The sequence below is a fragment of the Cebus imitator genome, unplaced genomic scaffold, assembly GCF_001604975.1.
Source record: "Cebus imitator isolate Cc_AM_T3 unplaced genomic scaffold, Cebus_imitator-1.0 Scaffold0, whole genome shotgun sequence".
In the NCBI taxonomy this organism is placed as follows: domain Eukaryota; kingdom Metazoa; phylum Chordata; class Mammalia; order Primates; family Cebidae; genus Cebus; species Cebus imitator.
The window spans coordinates 5,603,028-5,630,068 of NW_016107315.1; the positions used below are offsets into that span (position 1 = coordinate 5,603,028).

A 27,041-nucleotide genomic window follows, 5' to 3' on the forward strand; every position below is an offset into this window, starting at 1 on the left:
AAAAAAAGACAAAGAAGCAGGTCCTCCATAAGCGGAGTCAGGGTATTCTCTCATCACCACCATTCTTTCTTTGCTTCTCACTACATCCGAGTCAGGGATTGATGCATCAGCTCCAGCCAACCCCCATTATAGGTGAGAGGAAGCTGAGGCCTAATGGAAAGGTCTCGCAGCCCCTGAGGCAGGACCTGTGTTTCTCCAGGCTGTAAGTTTGGGACTGAATGTGGCTCTGGCCTGAGCTAAAGGGCTCATTCCATCACGATGTCTCAGGGTGTTGGGGTAGGCTGGGTTCTGGGTCCTCACTTTCTCCTGGAGGAGGAGGTAGCACCTGAGAGGCCAAAGATGAGACCTGGAGGTTGTGTGGGCATTTGGGCCTCAGCCTCGGGTCCCAGCTTCACCGCAGGGAGTGGGTAAGCGGTGAATGAACATGGAACCCGCCCGTGCAGCACCTCCAGCTCTCAAGGCCTGCTTTCGGGCAGCATTTTACCCTTTGCATAGTAGACTTGTAGGCTGAGTGACTGCAAGGACAGTCCAAACCTGGAGGGCGTGGGTCAGGGTGGAAGCAGATTTGGTCCCAGGGCTTTGTGGGGAGGAGGCAGCTGTACCCACTGCTGGTCTGTGCTTTGTACTGGGTTTTCTCTGGAGTCTAGTCCCCAGCTCCTCAGGGCCTCCGCTCCCACAGCCACGCCCCCACTTGATAAAATTTAGAGCCACACCTGAGGGCTGGGAGGCTCTTACCTTTCCCATCTTTGGCCTCTGAGCTCAGACCTGGAGGAACTCCGGGGGCAGATGGGGCCAGAGCTGACTCAGGGAGCACCTCAGAAAGGACCATGTTTGATGGCTTTTCTCAACTAAAAGGTGGCAAGGTGGCAAGTTGGCAAGACTCTTCCTGGGTCAGGACATGACTGGTGTGGGCACAGGGCAACAGGAGAGACGACTGTCAGTCCCCTCCAAACAGGGCCTTCATTTGAAAGTGCTCTGCTTTCCCCAGCCTGGCCTAAGGTGAGAGCGGCTGCGTTCAGGAGTCAATTCTGGCGCCCCCTCCAGGGACTTGTGGCTGCTCCTGTGGTGGAAGTGCCGGAACACACGCAGACACTGCCAGGCATGTCCAGGCCCCTTGGCTCCTAGGGCTTGTGGGGCCTGCAGCGAATTTACAGGAAAGGAATCCAAGAGGGAAGTTGGGCTGACATGTCTTCACATTTCCTTCCGCACATGCTCGATGTTATAAACAGTTTTTTTTTTTTTTTTTTTTGGAGATGGAGTCTCGCTCTGTCTTCCAGGCTAAAGTGCAGTGGCTCGATGTTGGCTCACTGCAACCTCTGCCTCCTGTGTTCAAGTGATTCTCCTGCCTCAGCTTCCCAAGTAACTGTGATTACCAGTGTGCACCACCACACCTGGCTAATTTTTGCGTTTTTAGTAGAAACAGAGTTTCTCTGTGTTGTCCAGGCTGGTCTTGGACTCCTGGCCTTTGGTGATCCGCCTACCTTGGCCTCTTGAAGTGCCGGGATTACAGGCATGAGCCACCATGCCCAGCTGTAAACAGTGTGTTCTGCTGTCCTGTTTGCTCAGTGTCAGGGTCCTGTGGGCTCAGAGCTGCAGTTGCAGCCGCACACCCAGCCCGCTTAGTCCACATGGTCTGTTTCAGTGGCACAATATGTTTTCTCCTTGTGCCTCAGTTGGCAATTCCTCACAGCTGGGATTTCCCCGGTGTTTTGCAGTGATAAGTAGAGCTGTTGTGATATATTGAACTTTGGTTTTCTTTTGGGTCATTTCCTTGGGAGCTTATCTTGGGGAGCAGAGGAGATAGGTATTTTATTGCTTTGTTTTGTGCCCAGGACTGATTTGCTGCCCTGCCTGCCCACCTTGTGCTGTGCATGTAGGTGGGAGGGGGAAGGGAAATGTCACCAAGTGCCATGGGAGGAGGCTGGAGCTGTCTCTGGGAAAATAGGAGATGTGGAGAAGGGGTACAGATCCCCAGTCCTGAGCTTCTGGGAGTGCCCCTGAAGGAGCAGCTGGCGGGTGGAATGAGCAGGGTGGGTGGGTGCAGGATTTCCTCCTGCTTGGCAGCAGCTGATACACTGCCCTTGATTGCTTGATTGCAGCCTGGCCAGGAACTGTGCAAACAGCTCGGGCCTCGACCGTCCACCAGCCCTGAGGAGGCAAGGCCTTGCCTAACTTGTTTTCCTCTCACCTTAGCCAATGCTGAGATTTCTCTGCAAGTTTCTTCACTCTCACTCAGTCAGTCTGTTTCATGGGGTCTCCTCCTTCCTGCCCCTGAGGCTCACCGGTTGGGCCACCTTTAAACAAGGGCCCTGCACAGGAGTGATGGAGCCCCCACTGGCAAGCAGGGCCCTTTGCTTCTCTGCAGGGCCTGCCAGGGGCCAGGCCACTGGCTCCATGCCCCAAGTCCCAAGGGCAGTCGGTGCTGAAGTACACCTGTGGCTTTAGCTCAGTATCTGCCAGGGCAGGTCAGAGGGCACAGCTTCCCAGAAGTGCCTAGGCTCTTCCATAGGGATAGCACTAGGCCTCTCTGAGGGATGATTGTCCCATTTTACAGCTGAGGACATCGAGGCTCAGAGTTCCCAAGATGGCAACCCAGGCCTGACCCCTGACCCCCCATGGAAGTGTTCCTGGAGCCTCTGTGCTCTGAGGGAGACAACTTGTTGCTGAGGACAGTCTGTCTAGGGAGGGCAACCAGGTGAAGGCACTTGCAGAGCCAGGTGGGCAGAAGAGGGGCAGTGACAGGTCCCCACATCTGTCCATCTGCCTGTCTGCTATGGTTTTACCTGACCCAGGTCCTAAGGATGAGGAAAAGGAAGCTTCCTGAGGCTTCTGACGTGAGATCATGTTTGATGGCATTGGAAACTGAGCTGGAGGCTGGGTGTGGTGGCTCACCTTGTAATCCCAGCACTTTGGGAGGACGAGGCAGACGGATCATCTGAGATCATGAGTTCGAGACCAGCCTGACCAACATAGTGAAATCCCATCTCTACTGAAAATACAAAAATTAGCCGGGTATGGTGACATGTGCCTGTCATCCCAGTTACTTGAGAGGCTGAGGCATGAGAATTGCTTGAACCTGGGAGGCAGAGGTTGCAGTGAGCCGGACGACACCGCACGCCAGCCTGGGCAAGGGCAACAGAGTGAGACCCTGTCTCAAAAAAAAAGGGCCAGGCACGGTGGCTCGTGCCTATAATCCCAGTACTTTGGGAGGCTGAGGCAGGTGGATCACCTGAGGTCAGGAGTTCAAGACCAGCCTGACCAACATGGTGAAACCCCATCTCTACTAAAATTACAAAAATTAGCTGGACTTGGTGGCACATGCCTGTGATCCCAGCTACTCAGGAGGCTGAGGCATGAGAATCGCTTGAATCCAGGAGGTAGAGGTTGCAGTGAGCCGAGATTGCGCCACTGCACTCCAGCCTGGGCAACAGAGCAAGACTCCATCCCAAAACAAAAAAAGAAAACTGAGCTGGATTCCATGAGATGAAGCTGGCAGTTCTGCTGCCTTGGTATCTGTCCTGGCCAGCTGGGGATTTAGGGGGCTGTATTCAGACCCTTCCCTGCCTCTAACCTGGCATCTTCTCTGGCTGGCACACTTACCTGTGGCACATGAATGGTGGTGGGTGGGCTGTCAGAGGGACTGTCCTTGTAGGCATCAGTCTGGGTCTCTGTTCTCAACCCCTTGTAGTCCTTACCCTGAGAGACTTCTAGATGCCTCTCTCCCTGATCCTGCCTACAATTCCTGAGCACCAGTGCTGTGCCCAGCCCCAGGACCCTGAATGGCTCAGATACCGCAAGCCTTCTGCTGCTGTAAGTGATCAGTCTAGAGAGAAGAGTGTCATTAGTGAGGTGACCAGGATTGAGGGTGAGGGTGTTCCTAGTGGCCATGGAGATGCCTTGGGGAAAGGACTCATTGAGGAAGCAGCTTTTGAGCTGGGCTTTGTGTGATGAAAAGAAGTTCACCCCGGGGGAGGGCATGCAGTGGGATTGTGTGTTCTGGGAGCACCGAGTGACGGCTGGGTGGGAGAGATGTGAAAAGTTTAGGGTATGGATTCCTGGTTGACAGAAGCAGGGTGTTGATTACCCTGCTGGGTTTTGGTCCTGTCCTTCATGCAGTGGGGACCCCCCAGCCATGTTTAGCCAGCGGCAAGGTCAGTTGACTTTATATCTGGTGATAAAGGTGCCATCAGGATGAGAAGGGCTGGAGAGATCTCACTGTGTCTGCCAGCGCCCAGGCGGCCCTGGGGAAGGGGGCATACCAACACTGGCTTGACCCTGGCATCTGGGGGCACTCTGGGAGCTGTGTAATGCTAGGAAGCCAAGAAGATACCTCTGGTGCCAGTCCCATGCCCTGAAGCTGAGAGACCACAGGCCGAGAGGGAGGGACGTGCTGGGAGGGTCCCGCCCTCATCTGACCCTGTGCTGCTTGCCTTTTAGTGTGCATGACCAACTGCCCAACGCTCATCGTCATGGTGGGGCTGCCCGCCAGGGGCAAGACCTATATCTCCAAGAAGTTGACTCGATACCTGAACTGGATTGGTGTGCCCACTCGGGGTGAGGCTTGGCCCAGCCGTCCAAGGGGAGATTTGTGGGGCACAGGGAAGAGAATAGAGAGGGCTGGCCTGGGTTGGGTAAAGGTCAGGGTTGGTTGGGTCGGGCAGGTAGGGGTTGCTGTTGCTGTAAATGCTGAGCCTCTCCTTCCCGCCAGAGTTCAACGTTGGCCAGTATCGCCGGGACATGGTCAAGACCTACAAATCTTTTGAGTTTTTTCTCCCCGACAATGAAGAGGGCCTGAAAATCAGGAAGTAAGTATATGTGTTGGGTGTAGGGGGAGAGGCTGTGAGGGGACCCAGTGTGGAGAAAGCTAACATGTTACTGACCATTTACTGAGAAGTCCCTGGAGTGGAGCTGCTGGGGAATGACTGAGCTATTCCTGAGCCCTGGCCTTGCCTGGCCCTGACGGCTGTGTGACAGGGTTGTGTGACCAGGCTGGGCTCTGGACCTCTCAGGATGTGGTGGAGGTGGAAGGTGGTGGGTTTGGGCATCAGAGGAGAGGGTGTGTTGTGTGGCCTCCTGGTGGCTGGGCCATTCCTGTCCTGGGGTTAAGGAGCCCTTGGGAAGGACAGCCTGTGGGAGGGGAGGACAGAGCTTCAGGGAGGTGAGAGGGGCTCAGCCCAGGCAGGTCAGAGCTGCTGCCTGGAGGTCACAGCGGTCACCCTAGCCCCTGTGGGGATGGGGAGCCTGAGTGAGTGCAGGCACACAGGCCTCAGGAATGCAGCTGGGGGTGGGGTATTCCTCCCTTGCTCCAGGATAAGCCCTCTTCTGTGTATTTGGAGCATTTTTTCTGTGCTGGCGATGATGTTCTGGGTATGTGATTGCTGGTGTGATTGGCTTTGCATTGAAATATCCTAAATGCTGCTGGGTGAGTAGTTCACACTCCTGCTGTTATTCTTGTGACAGAAATTTGTATATGCTACCCCCCACCCCCAACAACTTTCAGGCTTGAACTGAGTCCTTTATTCAAGGAACTGGGCATCAGCTGGTAGTCCGAGCAGCTATGCTGTGCTTTTCTCAGCAGGTGTTAGCTGGGGCTTGAGAATCTCCTTATCAACACAGGGTGGCTGAGACTTGCTCTCGGCCCAGTCATCAGGATAGGGCAGTAAGCAGAGGTTGACCCAGCTCTAGTGACTTCTCCAAATCAAGCCCAGCCCCAGGCCAGAGGCTACCAGGCTGCCACTGGGGTCCACACTAGGCTACCTGTTCCTTCTCTGGCCACCAGGGGGCAGGAACTCCTTGCCGTGGGCTTGGACCTAACCCGAGAGACTGCCTTTGTTCTTACTTGGGCGTGGCTGGGCATGGCTGTGACACCAAGGGAAGGGGAGCCTGACACTCAGGTTTCTGTGGCCAAATTGTGGGTAAAAATCAAGGCTGGACCCTCTGGTGATATTGAACCAGATAAAAGGTAGGGGACTAATATTTGAATCTGCTGCGTGCTGGGTTCTTGATGCCCATTGTCACCCCCGTTTTTACAGATGAGGAAACAGGCCCAGACGGGCCAGGACTGTCACACAAAATAGCAAGTTTACATCAGAGCCCAGACTTGAATCTAAGCCCATCTAACACTAAAAAGTGTCCATCAATCCAATATTCCTCAATAGGTAGGTCAAGGAACTTATCAAATACAAGTTTTATTTTATTTTATTTTTTTAAAGTTATTATTATTTTTTGAGATGGTGTCTCACTCTGTTACCCAGGCTGGAGTGCAGTGGCACAATCTCGGCTCACTGCCACCTTCCACCTCCCGGGTTCAAGCGATTCTCCTGCCTCAATCTTCTCAATAGCTGGGACTACAGGTGCCCACCACCATGTCCAGCTAATTTTTGTATTTTTAGTAGAGACGGTATTTCACCATGCTGGTCAGCCTGGTCTGGAACCCCTGACCTCAAGTGATCTACCCACCTCAGCCTCCCAAAGTGCTGAGATTACAGGCTTGGGCCACTGCACCCAGCCTATTTTATTTTTGACTATCCCTGCCAGATGCAAATTTTAAACAACCCCAAGCTATGGATGCTGATAGCCCAGCCTGTCTGATCTTCCCAGAAGCTTCTGTGTTGGGCAGTGCCTCACTTTCCCAGATGTTGGGACCAAGGCCAGAAAGTGATAGTGCCTTGGGTCACTCAGGGTTTGAATTTGAAGTCTGTCCTGTCTGAATCCATAGTGTTTGGGGGGAGAGTCTGCCAGCCATTCCTCTCTGGCTGCCCCTCTTAGGTAGAGATATTAGGATTAATTGAAACAAAGAGACCTAGACCCAGAGAGGCTGGGAAGCTAGTCCAAGGTCACCTGGCAACAGAAGCTGGGGTAGGCTCATTGCTGCCTTTCTGCAGGCATACCTTCTGGCTGCCCTAGAAACCCTCTGTCCTATATCCGAATCCTGGCTCTGGCTGGGCCACAGGTCCATTTCCTGTTAATCAGCCCAAAATTTTCCAATTGGCAAAATAAAAGGACAAGAGTTTTAAAAATTGAAAACCTGGGAAGAGACAGCTGTGTTTACCATGTGGGCACACTCATTCATACCCAGTTACTTACACGACGTTGAGGTCCACCTCTGACACTGGACACAGCAGAAGGTCTAGAAAAGTGCATGCAAGGCTGGGCGTGATGGCTCACACCTGTAATCGCAGCACTTTGGGAGGCTGAGGTGGGTGGGTGGATCACTTGAGGCCAGGAGTTTGAGACCAGCCTGGCCAACATGGCAAAACCCTGTCTACTAAAATTATAAAAATTAGCCACCTATGTTGGCAAACACCTATAATCCCAGCTACATCAGGAGGCTGAGGTGGGTGGATCACTTGAGGCCAGGAGTTTGAGACCAGCCTGGCCAACATGGCAAAACCCTGTCTCTACTAAAATTACAAAAATTAGCCACCTATGTTGGCAAACGCCTATAATCCCAGCTACATCAGAATTGCTTGGATCTGGGAGCTGGAGGTTGCAGTGAGCCAAGATCACGTCTCTATGTTCCAGCCTGGACAACAGAGTAAGACTCCATCTCAAAAAATAGTGTATGCAAGGGCATGAGTACACATATTCTAACAGGCACGCTCATACTCCTGCACACAGTCCAATGCCACACACAAGCCTCTGTACACACATACGCATGGGCACATGCACGTATGTGCATACCTCATTGGCACACATCTGGACACACATATACCATAGTGTGGGGTACATACACATGCACACCCTGTGTGTACCTAGTCACATTACACATGAGGATATATGTACATTTGTGGGTTCCTACACATATAAATACTTGAGCTCACTTAAGCCACACATGATTCAAGGGCAATTACACACATGCAGACGCACATGTTCTCATCCTATATACACACACACACCTGAGCACACTCATACATGATGTGTTGGGGGTCCCCAAGATTGCCCTCAGATTCAGTGATTTTGCTAGGGTGACTCCTAGGACTTGGCATATAGCTGGCCTCATGGCTAAGACTTAGTACAGTGAAATGACACAAAGCAAAATCAGAAAGAGAAAAGGGGCCTGGGGTGAAGTCCAGAGGAAACCAGGAGCAAGCATCCAAGATTCTCCCCCCAGGGAGTCACACAGGATGCACTTAAGTCCTCCTGCATCGAACTGTGACAGCACCTGTAAAATGCTGTCTGCTGGAGAAGTGCATCGGAGACTCAGTGATCACGGTTTTTATTGGAGGCTGGTCACATAGGCACCCTGTGCCTAGCATGTACCAAAATTCCAGACTCCCGGAGGGAAAGCAGGTATGTAACATGAACCATGTTGTTTGTATGAACACTCTATGCACAGTGAGCTCCTCTTAGAATTCAGGGTAAGTTTTAGGTCACTAGAGGGAACTGTTTACCATCCAGTTCCCAGACCCTGGCCAAGGGACAACCTCACAAGCAGGCCTTTTAAAAGGGACCATTCTCACACCTGCCGTGTTAACGCTTCCACACACATGCAGTCACCCACCACACATGAAGGTGGGTGCACACACACATGCATACCTCAGAGGCACGCACGTGGGCACATATACACTTGTGCTCAACCTGTATGCACATCTGGATCTATGCACACATACACACCAAGCATGATCACATATGTGCTCACAGTCACATAGCACATGAAGACATGTGTACAACACACACACCATGTGTACACACACGGGCACCTCTACATGCATACTCTGTATATGCCTGAACACACACACACAAACTTATACACATAGGTGCATACACACACATCCTGTGTACACTCATTCATACCTGTGCCCATTTAGTCACACAGTGCACACAGGAATTGTGCACACTCGTGCATATGCAGCTGTGCCCACACCTGAGCCCAGGGAATGCTCACACAGGTACACCCACATATTTACATGTACACATTTGGGCACAACACACACATACACACCCACACATGTGGATTCATGCACATATGCATCTCTCCACCCCATTCGCACTCACTCACACACACACACACACACACACACACACGCAGGCACACACAGGCTCGCAGTCTCTTCCCTTAACATGTCCTCTGGGGCCCTGAGGTCTGTCCTGCGTGGTGGAGTTATGGCCAGAGAAGCCCACAAAAGAGATCTTAGCCCAGAACATGGGATTCTAAATGCAGGTGATGAGAAATGTCCCTAGCAATGCCAGTTACCTGGACTCGCAGAGTTTAGATGTTTTTGACATGAGGAAGAAAGCACTTTGAGGGTTTAATTGAGAGACCCATTGGGGCACAGAATAGGTTACAAAGGCTGGGCATGGTAGCTCATGTGTGTAATCCCACTACAGGAGGCTGAGGTGGGAGGATCACTGGAAGCCAGGAGTTAAAGACCAGCCTGAGCTACATAGTGAGACCCTGGAGAAAGAGAGAAAGAGAGAGAGGAAGGAAAGAAGGAAGGAAGGAGGAAAGGGAGGGAGGGACGGAGGGAAGGTCACAAGGAGGCATAGGAGTAGAACTCTTTTCAGTGCCCTGGACTCAGCTCTACCGCTGATTTCTCTGTGGTTCCCGGATCAGCTTTTGCCTCTGTATTTTAGGCATACTGGTCTGATGAGAGCCAACTTTGATACGCCAGAAGTTTAAACACAAAATCCAAAGATCAACAAAGCTAGGTGGGCTAGGCGCTGTGGCTCATGCTTGTAATCCCAGCACCTGGGAGGCTAAGGAGGGTGGATCACCTGAGGTCAGGAGTTCCAGACTCATCTGGCCAACATGGTGAAACCCCATCTCTACTAAAAATATAAAAAATTAGCTGAGCCTGGTGGCACTTGCCTGTAATTCCAGCTATTCAGGAGGCTAAGGCAGGAGAATTGCTTGAACCCATGAGGTGGAGGTTGCAGTGAGCCAAAATCATTCCACTGCACTCCAGCCTGGGCAACAAAGTGAGGCTCTGTCTCAAAAAACACAAAGCTAAGAGATCTAGCTTTATCCTTACATATAAAAAGGGAAGATAATAGATAAAAAGGTAATTTATTTATCTCCAGACCTCATAGGAGAGATTGATAAGATGAGAACAGTTGTGGCTGGGTGTGGTGGCTCACACCTGTAATCCTAGCACTTTGGGAGGTCAAAGTGAGCAGATCACTCAAGGTCAGGAGTTCAAGATCAGCCTGGCCAACATGGCAAAACCCCATCTCTACTAAAAATACAAAAATTAGCCAGGTGTGGTGGCACATGCCCATAATCCCTGCCACTTGGGTGGCTGAGGCATAAGAATTGCTTGAGCCTGGGAGGCGGAGGTTGCACTGAGCCAAGATCACACCTCACCAGTGTACCCCAGCCTGGGCAACAGAGCAAGACTCTGTCTCCAAAAAAAGAAAAAAAAAAAATCCTCATGTGTCAATCCATTTTGCAGCAATAAATGAAAAAGCTGAGACCTTCTAAAGATTGTGTATGCCTGGGCAACACAGCAAGACCCCATCTCTAAAATAAATTTTAAAACTAGCCAGGTGTGGTGGCATACCCCTGTAGCTCCAGCTACTCTGGAGGCTGAGGCAGGAGATCGCTTGAGCCCAGCATTTTGGGCTGCAGTGAGGTATGACCCCACTGCTGCACTCCAGCCTGGGTGGCAGAGTGAGACCTTGTCTCAAAAAAAAAAAGAGAGAGATCTGAAAACTGTATAGTCAGTGGTCAGTCATAGGTGAGGGATTCCCATTCTGGAGGACATGGATATGATAGAGGCAGAGATGCAGAACCCTCCCCCAGAAGGGGTGGTTTGGGGAATTCTCTTCCAGGAAAGAAAATTGAACATGAACCCTAACACTGCCCAAAGTCCAGCCATAGTGCTCCTCCCCTCCCCACCAGCAACTCCTGACGTGCATACAAGAAAACAGCTGCTTTTAAAAGCGCTCATTTTGAAATGCAAAAATTACCCAGGTGTGGTGGTTCACGACTGTAATCCCAGCTACTCAGGTGGCAGAGGCACGAAAATTGCTTGAACTGGGAGGAAGCTGCAGTGAGCTGAGATTGTGCCACTGCACTCCAGCCTGGGTGACAGAGCAAGATTCAGTCTCAAAAAAAAAAAAAAAAAAAGGCTTAGTTTGATAATCAGGGAAAATTGTGGCAGTTAGAAATCATGAATATGGCACAATGACAGCATGGATTTGCATATCATGAGAAGATGAGGAGAAATACAGAAAAGTAGTGCTTAAAAAATATTCCTAATGGCTAAGCGTATATAGCCTTCTACTTTATAGGAGCAGAGTTAGCCAAACACTGAAAATTATCCCAAGGAAAGAGAAACTTTGAAAGGAGAGTAAGAGACCTCAGGGCTGTTCCTCCTTTCATGTCTTCTCCTGTTGTGTGTCCCTGGCCGCCCTCCTGCAGCCAAGTTCGGGTGCTGGGCTGACCCTGTGTTTTCTCTCTTGAAGGCAGTGTGCCCTGGCAGCCCTCCGTGATGTCCGGCGGTTCCTTAGTGAGGAGGGGGGACATGTGGCGGTGAGTGTGACACCCAGGTGACAGCTGGGAGTGACATATGGGAGCCCACCCACATCTGTGCCTTTGCTCATCTGGAGGGGAAGGCAGGGTGTGTATGCCCCAGATGCCGTGGGTGCCAGCTCTTGGGAGGAAGTCTACAGCAGCTATGCAGGAGGAAGCCAGAGGCTGGATGTGGGCCAGGACTTTCCCTCTGGGAAGGTGGTGGCTGCATTTGACCCTGCAGGACTTCCCTCTGAATACTTGTATTGTTGACCACCCCAGAAGTTACAGGTATCAGGTAGCCTAAATCTTTAGTAAATGTGATTTCTCCTGGTGTGGGTGGGGAAAGTCCAGCTCAGCATTACTGGTAATTGCAGGAACCCACTGAATCCTGGGTTAAAGGGATTCCACCTGTGTGTGGCCCCCCCACAGTCAGATGGAAGGGCAGAACAGGGCTGAGCTGGGGTGTCCTTTTTCTTCTTGGAGTCATGCCCTCTGGAGTTCTCTGTCCCCAGCTCCGATCTGTGCCTGTAGCACAGGCATCGCCCTTTTCTCTCCTGGGTTGAATATTCTACCTGTGGATCCCACATCATCCTCTCCTTGACGTGCTGATTTGTTTCATTGAAGCACATCCTCCAGTAACTTCCTGAGAAAGGTGCTTCTGGAGGTAAATTGTGTGAGATCTTGCATATCTAAAATGTCTTTTTTTTTGAGACGGAGTTTTACTCTGTCCCCCGGGCTGGAGTGCAGTGGGCTGGAGCGCAGTGGCATGATCTCAGCTCACTGCAACCTCCTCTTCCCAAGTTCTAGCGATTCTCCTGCCTCAGCCTCCTGAGCAGCTGGGATTACAGGCACCTGCCACCACGTGTGGCTGATCTTTGTATTTTTAAGAGAGATGGGGTTTCACCATGTTGGTCAGGCTGGTCTTGAACTCCTGACCTGAGATGATCCACCCACCTCAGCCTCCCAAAGTGCTGGGATTACAGGCATGAACCACCATGCCCAGCTGAAATGTCTTTTTTTAAATCCTCACATTTGATGGTTGGGTATAGAATTCTAGGTGGAAAGTGCTTTTCCCTTGGGACTTTTCCACTGTAATATCTTATGGCTTCTAGTGTGGCTGTGGAGAAGTCTCATGTCATTCTGATTCGCTGATCTTCCTAAAAGATTCATCTCTTTGAGGGAGCTGGGAGTTTCTCATGCCCCTTCCTCTTGGGAGGCCTTTAGGGTCTTCAAGGTGATGTGCTTTGTGGTGGGTCTTCTCTCTTCTACCATACATGGTCCTGGGGGGCCATTTTCATTATAACACTTGTTCTCCAAGTCAGGGAAATTGTCATGTAGTATTTTTTTTTTCTTTTTTTACATTTTTTTACTTTTTTTTCTGAAGGTCTTAGACTAACACGTCATGTAGTATTTCTTTGATAAATCACCTCTGCCCCTTTCTGGCAACTTACTCCATCCCTGCTCCCATTTTCTGAGCTGCTTTTTCTAGAACTCCTGGTGGCTGCATGCTAGCTTGATTATAATTTTATCTTTTTTCCCCTTATTTTCTCTCTTTGTCTTTTTTGTTTTGAGAGAGACTTCTTCAACATTATCTTACAAGTATATGGGTGTTGTTGTTTTCCTTGAGATGTGGTCTTGCTCTGTTGTCCAGGCTGGAGTGTAGTGGCTTAAATAGCTCACTGCAGCCTGTCTCTTGGGCGCAAGTGATCCTCCCACCTCAGCCTCCTGAGTAGCTGGGACTATAGGCACATGCCACTATGCCTGGCTAATTATTGTATTTTTCATAGAGACAGGGTTTCACCATGTTGCCCAGGCTGGTCTCAAGCAATTTGCCTGCCCCAGCCTCCAAAAGTGCTGGGATTACAGGCGTGAGTTGCCATGTCCAGCCCAAGTTCCTTTTTTTGGTTTGTTTGATTTCATTTCTGTTTTTCTTGTTAGAGGTTTTGCTGGAGTGTCCAGTGAGCCCTGGTTGGATGCCCTTTTTAAAAAAGTGGTGCTGGGCTGACATGATGGCTCATGCCTATAATCCCAGCACTTTGGGAGGCCAAGGCAGAAGGATTGCTTGAGCCCAAGAGTTTGAGACCTTCCTGGGCAACATAGCAAGACTCTGTCTCTACAGAATCTTTAAAAAATTAGCCAGGTGTGGTGGTACATGCCTGTAATCCCAGCTACTTGGGAGGCTGAGGTGAAAGAATCATGTAGCCCAGGAAGTTGAGGCTGCAGTGAGCTGTGATTGCCCCACTACACTCCAGCCTGGGCAACAGAGCAAGACCCTGTTTCCAAAAAAAATTTTTTTTAATAAAGACAAAAAATGATGCTGTAAGCCAGGTGTGGTGGTGCACACCTTAGTCCCAGGTACTCAGGAGGCTAAGTTTAGGGGATCTCTTGAGCCCAGGAGCTCAAGGCTGCATATGATCTTGCCTGTGAATAGTCACTGCATGCCAGCCCAGGCAACACAACGAGACTCCATGTCTGAAAATAAAATAAAACCTTAAAAAATAAAAAAGCGATGCTGTTAAAAAACTGCTTAGATGTGCTGGCTAGTGGCCGTGTCAGAGGATGCTTGTGCAGACCCCAGGTACTTCGCAAAGAGCTCCAGATGGGTCGTGCCAGCCGGATGGGGTTGAGAAGGGGGCCTGGGCCTCCAGCTCTTCTTTGTCAGCTAGCCAGTCCTCCCATTTCCTCTCCAGCTTTGTCCCTTTTCTTAGTGGTGCCGGTGCACACTCCTGAGTGCTCTGGTTGGCGAGCACCTATGCTCGGTTTCCTACGTGACTCTGAGTTTGTCACCATGGGTCTATCTGACAGAATTGTATTGGCATCTCCATCTCCCGTCCTCTCTTCTCTTTTTCTCTTTATCCTTCTGTTCCCATTTTACTGGGGAGTCAGGATGGAGTAGAAATAAACATAGGTTCAGTTCACCAGGTTTAACTGGTTTCACTAGAATTCCTGTTGGTCAAACACAAACTGAGTGCCCATTGTGTGCAGAGCAGCACTGAGTAGGTTCTTCTGTGCCAAGGGTCTGCTCCTCCGCTGGGAGCACAGGCATCCTCTCCTTCCAGCTTCCTTGGGGCATCCTCTCTAAGGAAGGGGAGGGCCAGCCCAGCCCTTGCAAGTCTGAAGGAGACTGGCCACGCAGGTGGCCCTGGCAGCAGCTGGTCCTCCTGAGAAATCCAGTCCCCAGAGAGCCTGTGCTGCAGCCCTCAGGTGCCTCCTACCTTCCCCAGGGCAAGAGGCCGAGTTAACCCTAGTTTGGTCCTAGGTTTTTGATGCCACAAACACCACCCGAGAACGGAGAGCGACCATCTTTAATTTTGGAGAACAGAATGGCTACAAGGTGAGGCCTCCTTGGCTCCTCTTCTTGGCGGAACTGTGGCATACCCCCTGCCCTCCAGGGCTCCTCTCATCACCTGCTGATGCATGAGGGGCATGGGGCTGGCATGGCTCCGGGGTGTAATTTGGGATGAGAGGGGCTGTCTCCAGCTGGGGTTTGCTTTCTGGGGAAGGGGCCTTGGCGGGACAATCTAGGACAGGGCAGCACCTGCTGTAGCTCTGGACTCCTTGACCCCGCCTCCAACCCCAGAAGCAGCGTTCAGGGCTGCTGGTCAGCATAGGCCTTGGGTAGTGGAGAGCTCTGAGGAGCAAGGCAGGAGGCCCTGAATGTGTCCGTGTTCTTCCCTCCTGCCACCCTGGCTCTTCTGGTCCTGCCGAAGACCTTTTTTGTTGAGTCCATCTGTGTGGATCCTGAGGTCATAGCTGCGAACATCGTGGTGAGTGGTGGATCTGACCTTGTCAGAAGGTGGTATGTGACAAGGACATCCCTTTTCGGGTTTTGGCTAACCTTAATTTGATCTTGAACCTTATGGAGGTAGGGAGGCAGTGTAACCTCAAATGTTGGGTCAGGTGAGCCTTACCTCTGTGGACCACCGTGTGGAAGGCTGGATGGCAGGTGGGCAACCCTCCTCCCCTCGTAACCACCTGGACAGTAGGAAAGCAGCTTCAGCAGGGGTAGGAGGGTGGGTGGGGGCATGTTTTATATTTCAGAGAAAGAAAGACTAATTCTTCCCTTCCCTTCCCCCAGTTTATCTCAGAAATGGCTATCTAGGTCTGGGGAAATGAGAGTTCAGGGTGGAGAAAGGCTCCCAGGCCTTCCCCTATACCACAAGGATGAGAGACTTCAATCCCAGGACCCTCAGTGATACCCTCTCGGCCCTGGTGGGAGAACTCGGAACAGGGAGCTGTTGGACTCGTCCTCATGGGACTAGCCCCCCAGCTTAGCCTCCAGCCTCAGGTCTCCGCACTGGTCTTGGGCCCAACCTCCTCAGCCCCTGCCCAGCAGCCTCCTTGCTCTCTGGCCCCCGATCCTGATATGTCCTTGCTCTGTGCCTGGCTCCGGCAGCAAGTGAAACTGGGCAGCCCTGACTATGTCAACCGTGACAGTGATGAGGCCACGGACGACTTCATGAGGCGCATTGAGTGCTACCAGAACTCCTACGAGTCGCTGGATGAGGACCTGGATAGGTGAGCGAGGGCAGCGCCGTGCCCTACAGCTGTGATGGCGGGAGGCAGGGGTCGCACTTGGCTGCCTCCTGGGGCTCCCCATGGTGGTGGCTGGGGGACCAAAAATCAGAGATGGTTTGACCTTTTTGTTTATTTCCTTGGGGCAAAAATTTTTGGTGAGAGGTGACTTGTGCAACACCTGTTACCTCCTCCGAAAAGTCAGGATTTTATACCATTTCATCATGAAATCAAGCCAAATGTCTTTTTTTTTTTGAGATGGAGTTTCGTTCTTGTTACCCAGGCTGGAGTGCAATGGCGTGATCTCAGCTTACCACAACCTTCCACCTTCCCAGTTCAAGCAGTTCTCCTGCCTCAGGCCTCCCGAGTAGCTGGGATTACAGGTGCCTGCCACCACGCCCTGCTAATTTTTGTATTTTTGGTAGAGATGGTGTTTCACCATATTGGCCAGGTGGGTCTCGAACTCCTGATCTCAAATGATCCTCCCACCTCGGCCTCCCAAAGTGCTGGGATTATAGATGTGGGTTACTCTGCTGGCCCAAGGTGAATTTCTATGCAGGGGGTCTTAGCGCAGGGGTTGGCAAATATTTTCTGTCAAAGATTAGAGAGTAAATATTTTATGTAGACCTTAGAGGATGTGCAGTCTCTGTTGCAGGCACTCAGCTCTGCTGTCACTGTACAAATGCAACATAGATAATATGTAAATCAATGGGCAGAGCTGTGTTCCAGTAAAACTTGATAAAAATAGCCCAGGGCTGAATTTGACTGCCTGGCCATAGTTCACCAAATTCCCTCTTACAGAACACATGGGGCAATGGTTGAGTAAATAGTAATTTAGCCCTTGGTAAAGTATTACTGTCGTCATCATAACTCAACATTATGGGGAGACATGGGAAAATATAACACTGCATTAAGTGAAAAGGCTGGACTACAAACTTGTGCTTGGGTTCTGTCATTCTATAAGAATGTGTGATACAGGCCAGGCAGAGTGGCTCATGCCTGTAATCCCAGCACTTTGGGTAGCTAAGGCGGGAGGATTGCTTGAACCCAGGATTTTGAGACCAGTCTTGGCAGCATGATGAAACCTTGTCTCTATAAAAAATATAAAAATTAGCCAGGCGTGGTGGCACATGCCTGTACTCCCAGCTACTTGGGAGGCTGGGGTGGGAGAATCACCTAAGCCCAGGTAGATCAAGGCTGCAGAGGTTGCAGTGAGTTGTGATTACAGCACTGCATCCCAGCCTAGTCCCAAAAAAACAAAAAATATGTAATGCACATGAACCAAGAAACGCAAGCAACTGTGAGATGAATGCTTTTGGGGTGTGCACAGAGCAGTGTCCTCAGCTGAGTTCTGGAGCCAGTGCAGGCCGGGCCTGAGCTGAATGGCATCTGCCGCCTGGGCCTCTCTGGCTTTCATGGTTCCCCCAGGACAGCATTTCTCCTCGTGGCTTCTGTGACATTATCCGTTTGTCTGGAGCGGCTCCTGTTGTATTTGTCAGTAAGCATTGTTCTTGCTTTCATTGGTGGTGTCATCATGACACCCTCAAACCAAGGTCCCACGGTCCAGACAGTAAGAGGTCAGTTGAGAATATCCAGAGGCTCTCAGCCCGAACCAGAGCCCACCCTGCACCCCCACACCCGGAGACAGATCAGTGCACTCTCCCAGCTGTAGTGCCGCACGGGTCCAGAGCAGGGCAAGTGGCTGAGCTGGGTTTTCCAGCTGCTGCCATCAGCACCCTCCTCCTGTCCTCCTGTGCTTCCTGTCTCATCCACCAGCTACCTAGGGTGGGGTGTGGCAGCCGCTAGGCACACATGGACTGGGCTCTAGCGGGAGGAGGTCACTGGGGAAGGAAAGTCCAGGTCCTTGGACGGCTGACCAGGAAGAGTGGGGGCGTGGAGCGTTTGCCGGCTACTCACAGGTCAACAACCCTGGGGAAAACCGTCTTTTGGTTCAAGTTACAGACAGTGCATTGAGAGCTCGAAGCTAGGCAACGAGGGGGCCCCAGGGGCACATGAGCAGCAGTGAAAGTCATGATGTGGTATGGCGGACCCCACACTTTGGATGTCACCTTTTAGAAGCATGATGAGTGATGAGCACCACCCCTCTCCCACGGGGTTTGCCTGTGCGTCACGTGTGCTGTGTTGCTCCCGCCTCACCCCCATCACTCGCACACCAGCTAACTGTCCTGAGGTTTGTATCTCTGGTGGTCAGAGGTGCAAGGCCTCGCAGCTGGACTCCGTGGCTGGCCAGACATGCCCTGAGAGGACCCTGGCCACACTCACAGGCCTCTTTCTACTTTCTCTCTGGAAAGGGACTTGTCCTATATCAAGATCATGGATGTGGGCCAGAGCTACGTGGTGAACCGTGTGGCTGACCACATCCAGAGCCGCATCGTCTATTACCTCATGAACATCCACGTGACCCCCCGCTCCATCTACCTCTGCCGGCACGGGGAGAGCGAGCTCAACCTCAAGGGCCGGATTGGCGGGGACCCAGGACTGTCTCCCCGGGGCAGGGAGGTCAGTACATGTGTGCCTGAGTGTGCACATGGGGCTGCGTTTGTCCATCTGCATGGCTGGGTATATGCATTATGTGCACTGGCGCTGGGCTCCCACTCTTTTAATGGGCAGTCCAGGTGAATGACCATTCAGTCTAGAATCTTCCCATCATGTAGGGAAGGTCACCAAGCACCAGGAAAATGCCTGGATCTCTGGTCTCCATGTGAGCTGTCACTTGCTGAGCCCCTTTCATCAGAGGCATGCCACCCTCAGAGGGACCTGAGTCCATGCAGTGTAGCGGATAGGTATGCCACAGTCCAGGGGAGGCAGTGAGGCCTCAGTGGTCACCTAGCACAGGGCGCACGGTTGCGGGGAGGCAGTGGCCTTGATGAGTCACAGCTGGATCTATGCTTCTGTGCTTAGGGCCTGGGAGGGTGCACAAGAACAGCACTTGTGGGCATGTGTGTCATCGACAAATTAGTTCATGCTTTTTACCAAACCTATAGTGAGTGTTCAAGGCAGGTATGATCTCATGGACTCTGTGGCTCTGGGATGCTTTAAGGGCAGCCCAGGACCCGTGGGTTTGAGTTTGCTTATGATGTGTTTCAGTTTGCCAAGAGTCTAGCCCAGTTCATCAGTGACCAGAACATCAAGGATCTGAAGGTCTGGACCAGCCAGATGAAGAGGACAATCCAGACGGCCGAGGCGCTGGGCGTGCCCTATGAGCAGTGGAAGGTCCTCAACGAGATCGATGCGGTAGTTACCATCCCTCCCTCCCCATCCACCTCCCAGACACCTGCTTTCCAGACTGTCGTGAGGATAGTGCTGAGGGGTAGGGAACACTTTATTCTTACATTCAGCATTGTTTTTCTATTTCTCCTTCCCTCTCTTTTGCATTTAACTATCTAGACCAACCAGTTTATTTTGATTCTCTGACAAAAGCCTTAAATCTGTTCCTTTCTCAGTCATCTATCTATCCTTTTCCTGTTGATTTATTTTACTTACTTTTATTTATATTTTTCTTTCTCTCTCTTCTTTTTTTTTTTTTGAGACAGAGTCTTGCTCTGTCACCAGGTACCAGGCTGCAGTGCAGTGGTGTGATCTCGGCTCATGCAACCTCCGCCTCCTGGGTTCAAGCAATTCTTCTGCCTCAGCCTCCCAAGTAGCTGGGACTACAGGTGGGCATCACCACACCCAGCTAATTTTTGTATTTTTTAGTAGAGACAGGGTTTCACCGTATTGGCCAGGATGGTCTCAATCTCTTGACCTCCTGATCCGCCCGCCTCGGCCTCCCAAAGTACTGGGATTACAGGCGTGAGCCACCACATCCAGCCTTCTCTCTGTCTCTCTCTCTTTTTTTTTTTTTTTTTGGTGCAGTGGTGCGATCACGACTCACTGCAACCTCCACCTCTCAGACTCAAGCCATCTTCCCACCTCATCCTCCTGAGTTGCTGGGAGACAGGTGTGCACTACCACACCCTGCTACTTTTTTCTTTCTATTGAGATGGAATCTTGCTCTGTCGCCCAGGCTGGAATGTAGTGGCATGATCTCAGCTTATTGCAACCTCCGCCTCCTGAGTTCAAGTGATTCTCCTGCCTCAGCCTCCTGTGTAGCTGGGATTACAGGCATGCACCACCATACCCAGCTAGTTTTTTGTATTTTTAGTTGAGATGAGGTTTCACCACGTTGGCCAGGCTGGTCTTGAACTCCTGACCTCAGGTGATCTGCCCACCTCAGTCTCCCAAAGTGCTGCGATTACAGGCGTGAGCCACCATACCCAGCCTACCCACGCCTGGCCTACTTTTTAAATTTTTTTGTAGAGACGGGTTTCACCATGTTGCCCAGGCTGAGCCACCATGCCTGGCCTTTATATTAAGTTCTTACATGTGATTTATGTATCTGTTCATGCAGTGGTATCACACCGTTTTAATTATGGTAGCTTTTTACTATGTTTATTGGTCATTTGGATTTTTTTTTTTTTTGAGGTCTTTTGTTTTTCCTTTTCCCTATTGGATTGTCTATCTTTTTCTTGTTGATTTTTAGGAGTTTTATGTATATTTTCTGGAGCTGATGTATGGCTGGTGATTTTTGATTAAGAGCTGGACATGTTGTATGAAGAATTATGGAGATTATTTGAGCTCTAGTTAATGTTCTCTTTCTCCAGAGGATTTACTTTTGCTTCTGGTCGAGAGCTAAGGGCAGATCACCTTAGCCTAGTCAGGGATGGAGTTGTCCCAGAGCTCCGATGTGATCTCTGTGGAGGCCCTGCGACTTTGAATTTCCTCCCCGTCCTGGGGTATAGCCTTTAAGGTTCTGACTGAAAACCTAGTGGGCCTGAAGCTTCTATTTTTTTGTCTTCTCAGCCCAAGATTGCTGACAGCCGTGCCAAAGGTCTGTCCTTTCTGCTTGGCTTCTCATTCCTTCAGCTGCCACTTTTGAATTGGCAAAACAAAGGAAAAAGTGATGCCATGTATTGGGTGCACCTCTTTGGGCTTCACTTTGCCCAACATCGTGGCCCTTTGAGTCCACTCTGCCTTTGTAACTCTGTGATGATGCTGAGCAGATTGAGACATTTTCCTTTCTGGCTTTTCTAGTTGCTCTTTCTGGATTGCTGGTCGGAAGCAAGCTAGTCCATCGTTGTCTGAAGCAGAAGTCTCCACTAGGATCAGCTCTAAGTCTTAGAAAGATCGTCCCCAGCAACTAGCTGGTATAGGAATGGTTTTGTTGGGGCAGGTAGGGAGAGAGGCTGGGGAAGGGAGACTACTCGGGGGTGCATGCAGTGGCCTGGTAATGTAATCGCATCTGGAACTTGGGTGATTGCCGAGGGAGAGGAATGTATGGATGTGAGGGATGTTTATTCATTTATCCATCACATATGAGCCTACCATCCGCCAGCACCTGGGCCAGATTCTGGAGCCTGATCTTGGTGGAGAAGTGATAGAGCCCATGGGGGGTAAAAGGGAGAGAAGTGGCCAACAGGAACCCATCTGTAAACAAATGTGCTGTTACCCAGGCCTTGTCCTTCCATTTCTAGAGCACAGGCAGAGTAGATTTAGCATCATTCTTAAGGGCCCTAGGATTTTTAGAATGGTAAATAAGCCGGCTGGGTACGGTGGCTCATGCCTGTAATCCCAGCACTTTGGGAGGCCGAGGTGGGTGGATTGCTTGACATCAGGAGTTGGAGACCAGCCTGGGTAACATGGTAAAACCCCTTCTCTATAAAAAAAAGAAAAAAGAAAAAAATATGGTAAATAAGCCAACCTCTGCTGGCTGCAAACTTTTCTTCAGCTTCCTCACCTTTCTCAGCCTTCATAGAATTAAAGAGAGTTAGGGCTTTGCTCTGGATTAGGCTTTGGCTTAAGGGAGTGTTGTGGCTGGTATGATCTTCATCCAGACCACTCAGAGTTACTCCCTGTCAGCAATAAGCTGTTTCACTTTCGTATGATTTGTATATTCATGAGAATGTTGCTTTAAATTTCTTTTATTTATTTATTTAGAGAGAGAGAAACAGCAGAAGGAGAGAGAAAGAAACAGCTAACTCTCACACTGAGTGAGAGAATCCAGAAAGATGGAATCCAGGAGAGGAAAGCAACTTCCACACTGAGTGGAAGGGAATAGAGAGAGAGATGGAGTTTAGGAGGGGAAGACAGGCTTCCATGAGAGAGTGTGGAAGGGGACTCTAGAGGGGAAATCCAGGAGAGAGAAAAACAGCTTCCACGAGAGCGTTCGTGGAAGGGGATCCAAACATGGAGTCCTGAGGATGTTACATTAAATTTCTTTCAAGCCCGGGTGCAGTGGCTCACGCCCATAATCCCAGAACTTTGGGAGGCTGAAGGGGGCAGATCACTTGAGGCCAGGAGTTGGAGACCAGCCTGGCCAACATGGTGAAATCCCAACTCTACTGAAAATACAAAAATTAGCCAGGAGTGGTGATCTGTCCCTGTAGTCCCTGCTACTCAGGAGGCTGAGACAGGAGAATCACTTGAACCCGGAAGGCAGAGGTTGCAGTGAGCTGAGATCACACCACTGCACTCCAGCCTGTGTGACAGAGCAAGACTCCATCTCAAAAGATAACAAAACAAAACAAAAATAAAATAAAATGAGAGACCTGGCTGAGCACAGTAGCTCATGTCTGTAATCCCAGCACTTTGGAAGGCCAAGGTGGGCAGATCACTTGAGCCCAGGAATTCGAGACCAGCCTGACCAACATGGTGAAACCCTGTCTCTACAGAAAAATACAAAAATTAGCCAGGCATGGTGGCAGGTGCTTGTGATCTCAGGAGGCCGAGGTGAGAGGGTCGCCTGAGCCCAGGGAGGTTGAGGCTGTGGTAAGTCATGATAGCACCACAGACTCCAGCCTGGGTGACACAGTGAGACAGAATGGAATAGAATAGAATATGTAAATATGGTGCCCAGGAGATAGTAAAATTGTTGGCCAGGCATGGTGGCTTGTGCCTGTAATCCTAGCCCGTTGGGAGGCCAAAGTGGGAGGATCACTTGAGCTCAGAAGTTCAAGACTAGCAACATAGCGAGATCCCCATCTCTTCTTAAAAAGAAATAAATATAAAAAATTTAATTGAGAGACCTGTGACTCTTTCTTTCTTTTCTTTTTTTTTTTTTGAGGCGGAGTCTTGCTCTGTCGCCAGGATGGAGTGCAATGGCATGATCTTGGCTCACTGCAACCTCAACCTCCCGGCTTCAAGTGATTCTCCTGCCTCAGCCTCTCAAGTAGTTGGGACTACAAGTGTGTGACACCATGCCCAGCTAATTTTTTTTATTTTTAGTAGAGACAGGGTTTTACCATGTTGGCCAGGATGATCTTGGTCTCCCACCTCAGATGATCTGCCTCACTCGGCCTCCCAAAGTGCTGGGATTACAGGAGTAAGCCACCGCGCCCTGCCAACTCTTCCTTTCACTTGAATACTTAGAGGCCATTGTAGGGTTATTAATTAGCCTAATTTTCATATTGTTGTATCTCATGGAATAGGGAGGCCTGAGGACAGGGAGAGAGACAGGAACGGCCAGTCAGTGGAGAAGTCAGAACACACACATTGATAGATTAAGCTTGCCATCTTATATGGGCACAGTTGGTGCCATTCCAAGACAATTACAACAGTAACATTGACTGGGCGTGGTGGCTCACGCCTGTAATCCCAGCATTTTGGGAGGTGGAGGCAGGTGGATCATCTAAGGTCAGGAGTTCAAGACCAGCCTGACCAACACAGAGAAACCCTGTCTTTACTAAAAATACAAAAAATTAGCCGAGTATGGTGGTGGGTGCCTGTAATCCCAGCTACTTGGGAGGCTGAAGCAGGAGAATCGCTTGAACCCAGGAGGTAGAGGATGCGGTGAGCTGAGATCGCACCATTGTATTCCAGCCTGGGTACGAAGAGCAAAACTCCGTCTCAAAAATAAATAAATAGGCCGGGCGCGGTGGCTCATGCCTGTAATCCCAGCATTTTGGGAGGCCGAGGCAGGCGGATCATCTAAGGTCAGAAATTCAAAACCAGCCTGATCAACATAGAGAAACCCCTTCTCTACTAAAAATACAAAATTAGCCAGGCGTGGTGGCACATGCCTGTAATCCCAGCTACTTGGGAGGCTGAGGTAGGAGAATCACTTGAACCCGGGAGACGGAGGTTTCGGTGAGCTGAGATCGTGCCATTGCATTCCAGCCTGGGCAATAAGAGTGAAACTCCATCTCAAAATAAATAAATAAATAAGTAAATAAATAAATAAACAGTAACATCAAAGATCATTGATCACAGATCATCATAACAGATATGCTAATAATGAAAAATCATTGAATTTTGCATAAATTATCAAAAATGTGACACAGACAAGAAATGAGCATATGCTGTTTTCCCAGTCAACTGGGAAAATGATGCCGGTTCACTTGCTCGATGCAGGGTTACCACAGACCTTCAATTTGTGAAAAGCTCAGTATCTGCAAAGGGCAGTCAAGTGAAGCACAACAAAATGAGGCATGCCTGTAGTTGAATGATAGATACACTTTGTCATTATAATTGTTTATTTTTTTTTTGCATATCCATTTTTGCTTTGTATATTTTATTTTATTCTTTTTTGCTTTATATATTTTGATATTTTGTTATGAAGTAATTAAAAACCCACAACTTATCAATTTGCGCAACATACAATAAAATAGATGCCTGTGCCCATTAGGCGAATTCAGTGAGGTTTATAAAGGGACTGTTTACAAAGGAATGGGCAGGGTGTAGGGAAACCGCAGGGCTGTTGCATGGTAGTGACCTTGTAACTACAGTGGCCATTGTTCCCCTTGGGCAAAGGAGAGGAGAGAGAAAGGATATAGGAACCTAGGGGCTGGGAGCAGACAGGAAAGGGCAGCCTGACAGGATGGAACATTGGCTGAGGCCCTAGACCATTCTCAGGAATGAGCCTGGTAATTAACACCTTGACCTCACTCTCCTCCCTCCCCGTGGCCCCCTGCTAGGGTTCCTCATGGTCTAGCTCAACAAGAAGTCAGCAGCCAGGGGAGCCAAGCCTGGTAGCTGCAGTCAGCCATAGCCAGCCTTCCTAGGATCTGGAGATACAAATGAGGTGAACCAGCACAATTACAACAGTAACATCAAAGATTACTGATCACAGACCACCATAACAGATATCCTAATAATGAAAAAGTATTAGCCTTTGTCTCTTTAAAGATGCTGTTCTGGCTTCGGGGTTGCATTGTTTCTAAGAGAAGTCTCATCTTTGCTCTCATGTTGTTCTTCTCATCTTTGCTCTTCTGAATATAATGTATCTCCGTTTTCTCTGACTGCTTTTAATATTTTCTTTTCTTCTTCTTCTTTTTTTTTTTTTTGAGAGGAGGTCTTACTCTGTCACCCATGCTGGAGTGCAGTGGTACAGTCATAGCTCACAGGAACCTTGACTTCTGAGCTCAAGCCATCTTCCCATCTCACCTCCTGAGTAGCTGGGACTACAGGCACGTGCCACCACACCGGGCTAATCTTTTCTATTTTTTGTAGAGACAGGGTCTCAAGATGTTGCCTTGGCTGGAATATTTTCTCTTTATTGCTGATTTTCAGCCGTTTGATTATGATGTATCTTGATATGATTTTCTTTATGTTTATCATGCTTGGGGTTTGTTGAGATTCTTGGAGTTGTGGGTTTCTAAATATAAAATTTGAAGAATTGTTAGCCATGATTTCTTCAAATGTATTTTCTGCCACCCCTTCTCCCATCCTGGACTCCTACTCTATGTATGTTACACCGTTTGGTATTATCCCACAGGTCACCGAACTTCTGTTTTTTTTTTTCTTCTGTTCATTTTTTTCTCAGTCTTTTTTTCCTTCTGAGCTTTAGTTTAGATAGATTCTATTGCTCTGTCTTCAAATTTTTTTTTCTTTTCTTTCTTTCTTTTTTTTTTTTTTAAGATGGGGTTTCACCATGTTGGCCAGGCTGCTTTTGAACTCCTGACCTCAGGTGATCCACCAGCCTTGGCCTCCCAAAGTGCTAGGATTACAGGCGTGAGCCACTGCCCCTGGCTGCTGTCTTCAAATTAACTTATCTTCTGCATTTTTATTAAACCCATCCAATGAGCTTTTCATATCAGATGTAGTGTTTTGAAGCTCCAGGAATTCCATTTTGTCCTTAATTGAATCTTCCATTATTTCTTTGTTGTGTTTGGCTCTGCTGCTGCCTCCTACCCTCAGCTTGTGTCCCTTCTCTCAAGGATCACAGTCCTGCTTATACTTAGTCTTGTGTCTAAAAACAGTTGTAAAACAGTTGTTGCATATGATTTGTCCTTTTTTTTTTTTTTTTAGACTGAGGTTTGCTCTTGTTGCCCAGGCTGGAGTGCAACAGCATGATCTCAGCTCACTGCAACCTCTGCCTCCTGGGTTCAAGCGATTCTCATGCCTCAGCCTCCTGAGTAGCTGGGATTACTGGCGCCTGCCACCACACTCAGCTGATTTTTGTATTTTTAGTAGAGCCAAGGTTTCGCCATGTTGGCCAGGCTCGTCTTGAACTCCTGACCTCAAGTGATCCACCCACCTTGGCCTCCCAAAGTGCTGGGATTACAGGTATGAGCCACGGCGCCTGGCTGATTTGTCCTTTTTTAAATAATAGTTGTTTTTGTTGGGACCAGAGCAAATCTGGGACCAGCTGCTGCATCATGGCTTGGTCTTTATTATGGGTGGTTCCCTTTTCAATATGAAAAACTTTTGCCATGGATATATACTTCGACTAATTTGAATGTTACCATCCCTGCTTTTGTTTTTCTAATTTTTTTTTATTGTGGTAAAATACACATAACATAAAATTTACCATCATAGCTATTTTGAAGTGTACATTTCAGGGTTATGAAGTACATTCACATTGTTCTGCAGTGTTCACCACCACACATCTCCAGAACTCTTTGAAACTTGCAAACAGAATCTCTGTAACCACTGAACAATAACTCAAGGCTGATATGCTGGCATATGCCTGTAGTCCCAGGTACTTGGGAGGCTGATGTAGAAGGATTGCTTGAGCCCGAGTTCGAGGCTGTAGTATATTTTGATTACATTCATGAATGGCTCCTGCACT

The 27,041-nt window shown here is 49.6% G+C and overlaps 1 protein-coding gene across 6 annotated transcripts in view; it reads left to right on the plus strand.

Annotated features, from left to right (window-relative positions):
* The window catches only part of PFKFB4 (6-phosphofructo-2-kinase/fructose-2,6-biphosphatase 4), a 49,750-nt gene that overhangs the window by 7,246 nt on the left and 15,463 nt on the right, over positions 1–27,041 (plus strand). For all 6 annotated transcript variants that reach the window (XM_017513006.2, XM_037727206.1, XM_037727191.1 and 3 more), the window contains exons 2-9: positions 4,438–4,554; positions 4,709–4,805; positions 11,410–11,476; positions 14,718–14,792; positions 15,169–15,225; positions 15,855–15,976; positions 18,286–18,493; positions 19,082–19,228. In XM_017513006.2, coding sequence (XP_017368495.1) covers positions 4,438–4,554; positions 4,709–4,805; positions 11,410–11,476; positions 14,718–14,792; positions 15,169–15,225; positions 15,855–15,976; positions 18,286–18,493; positions 19,082–19,228 — 890 coding nt within the window. The remainder of the gene's footprint in view (positions 1–4,437; positions 4,555–4,708; positions 4,806–11,409; positions 11,477–14,717; positions 14,793–15,168; positions 15,226–15,854; positions 15,977–18,285; positions 18,494–19,081; positions 19,229–27,041) is intronic.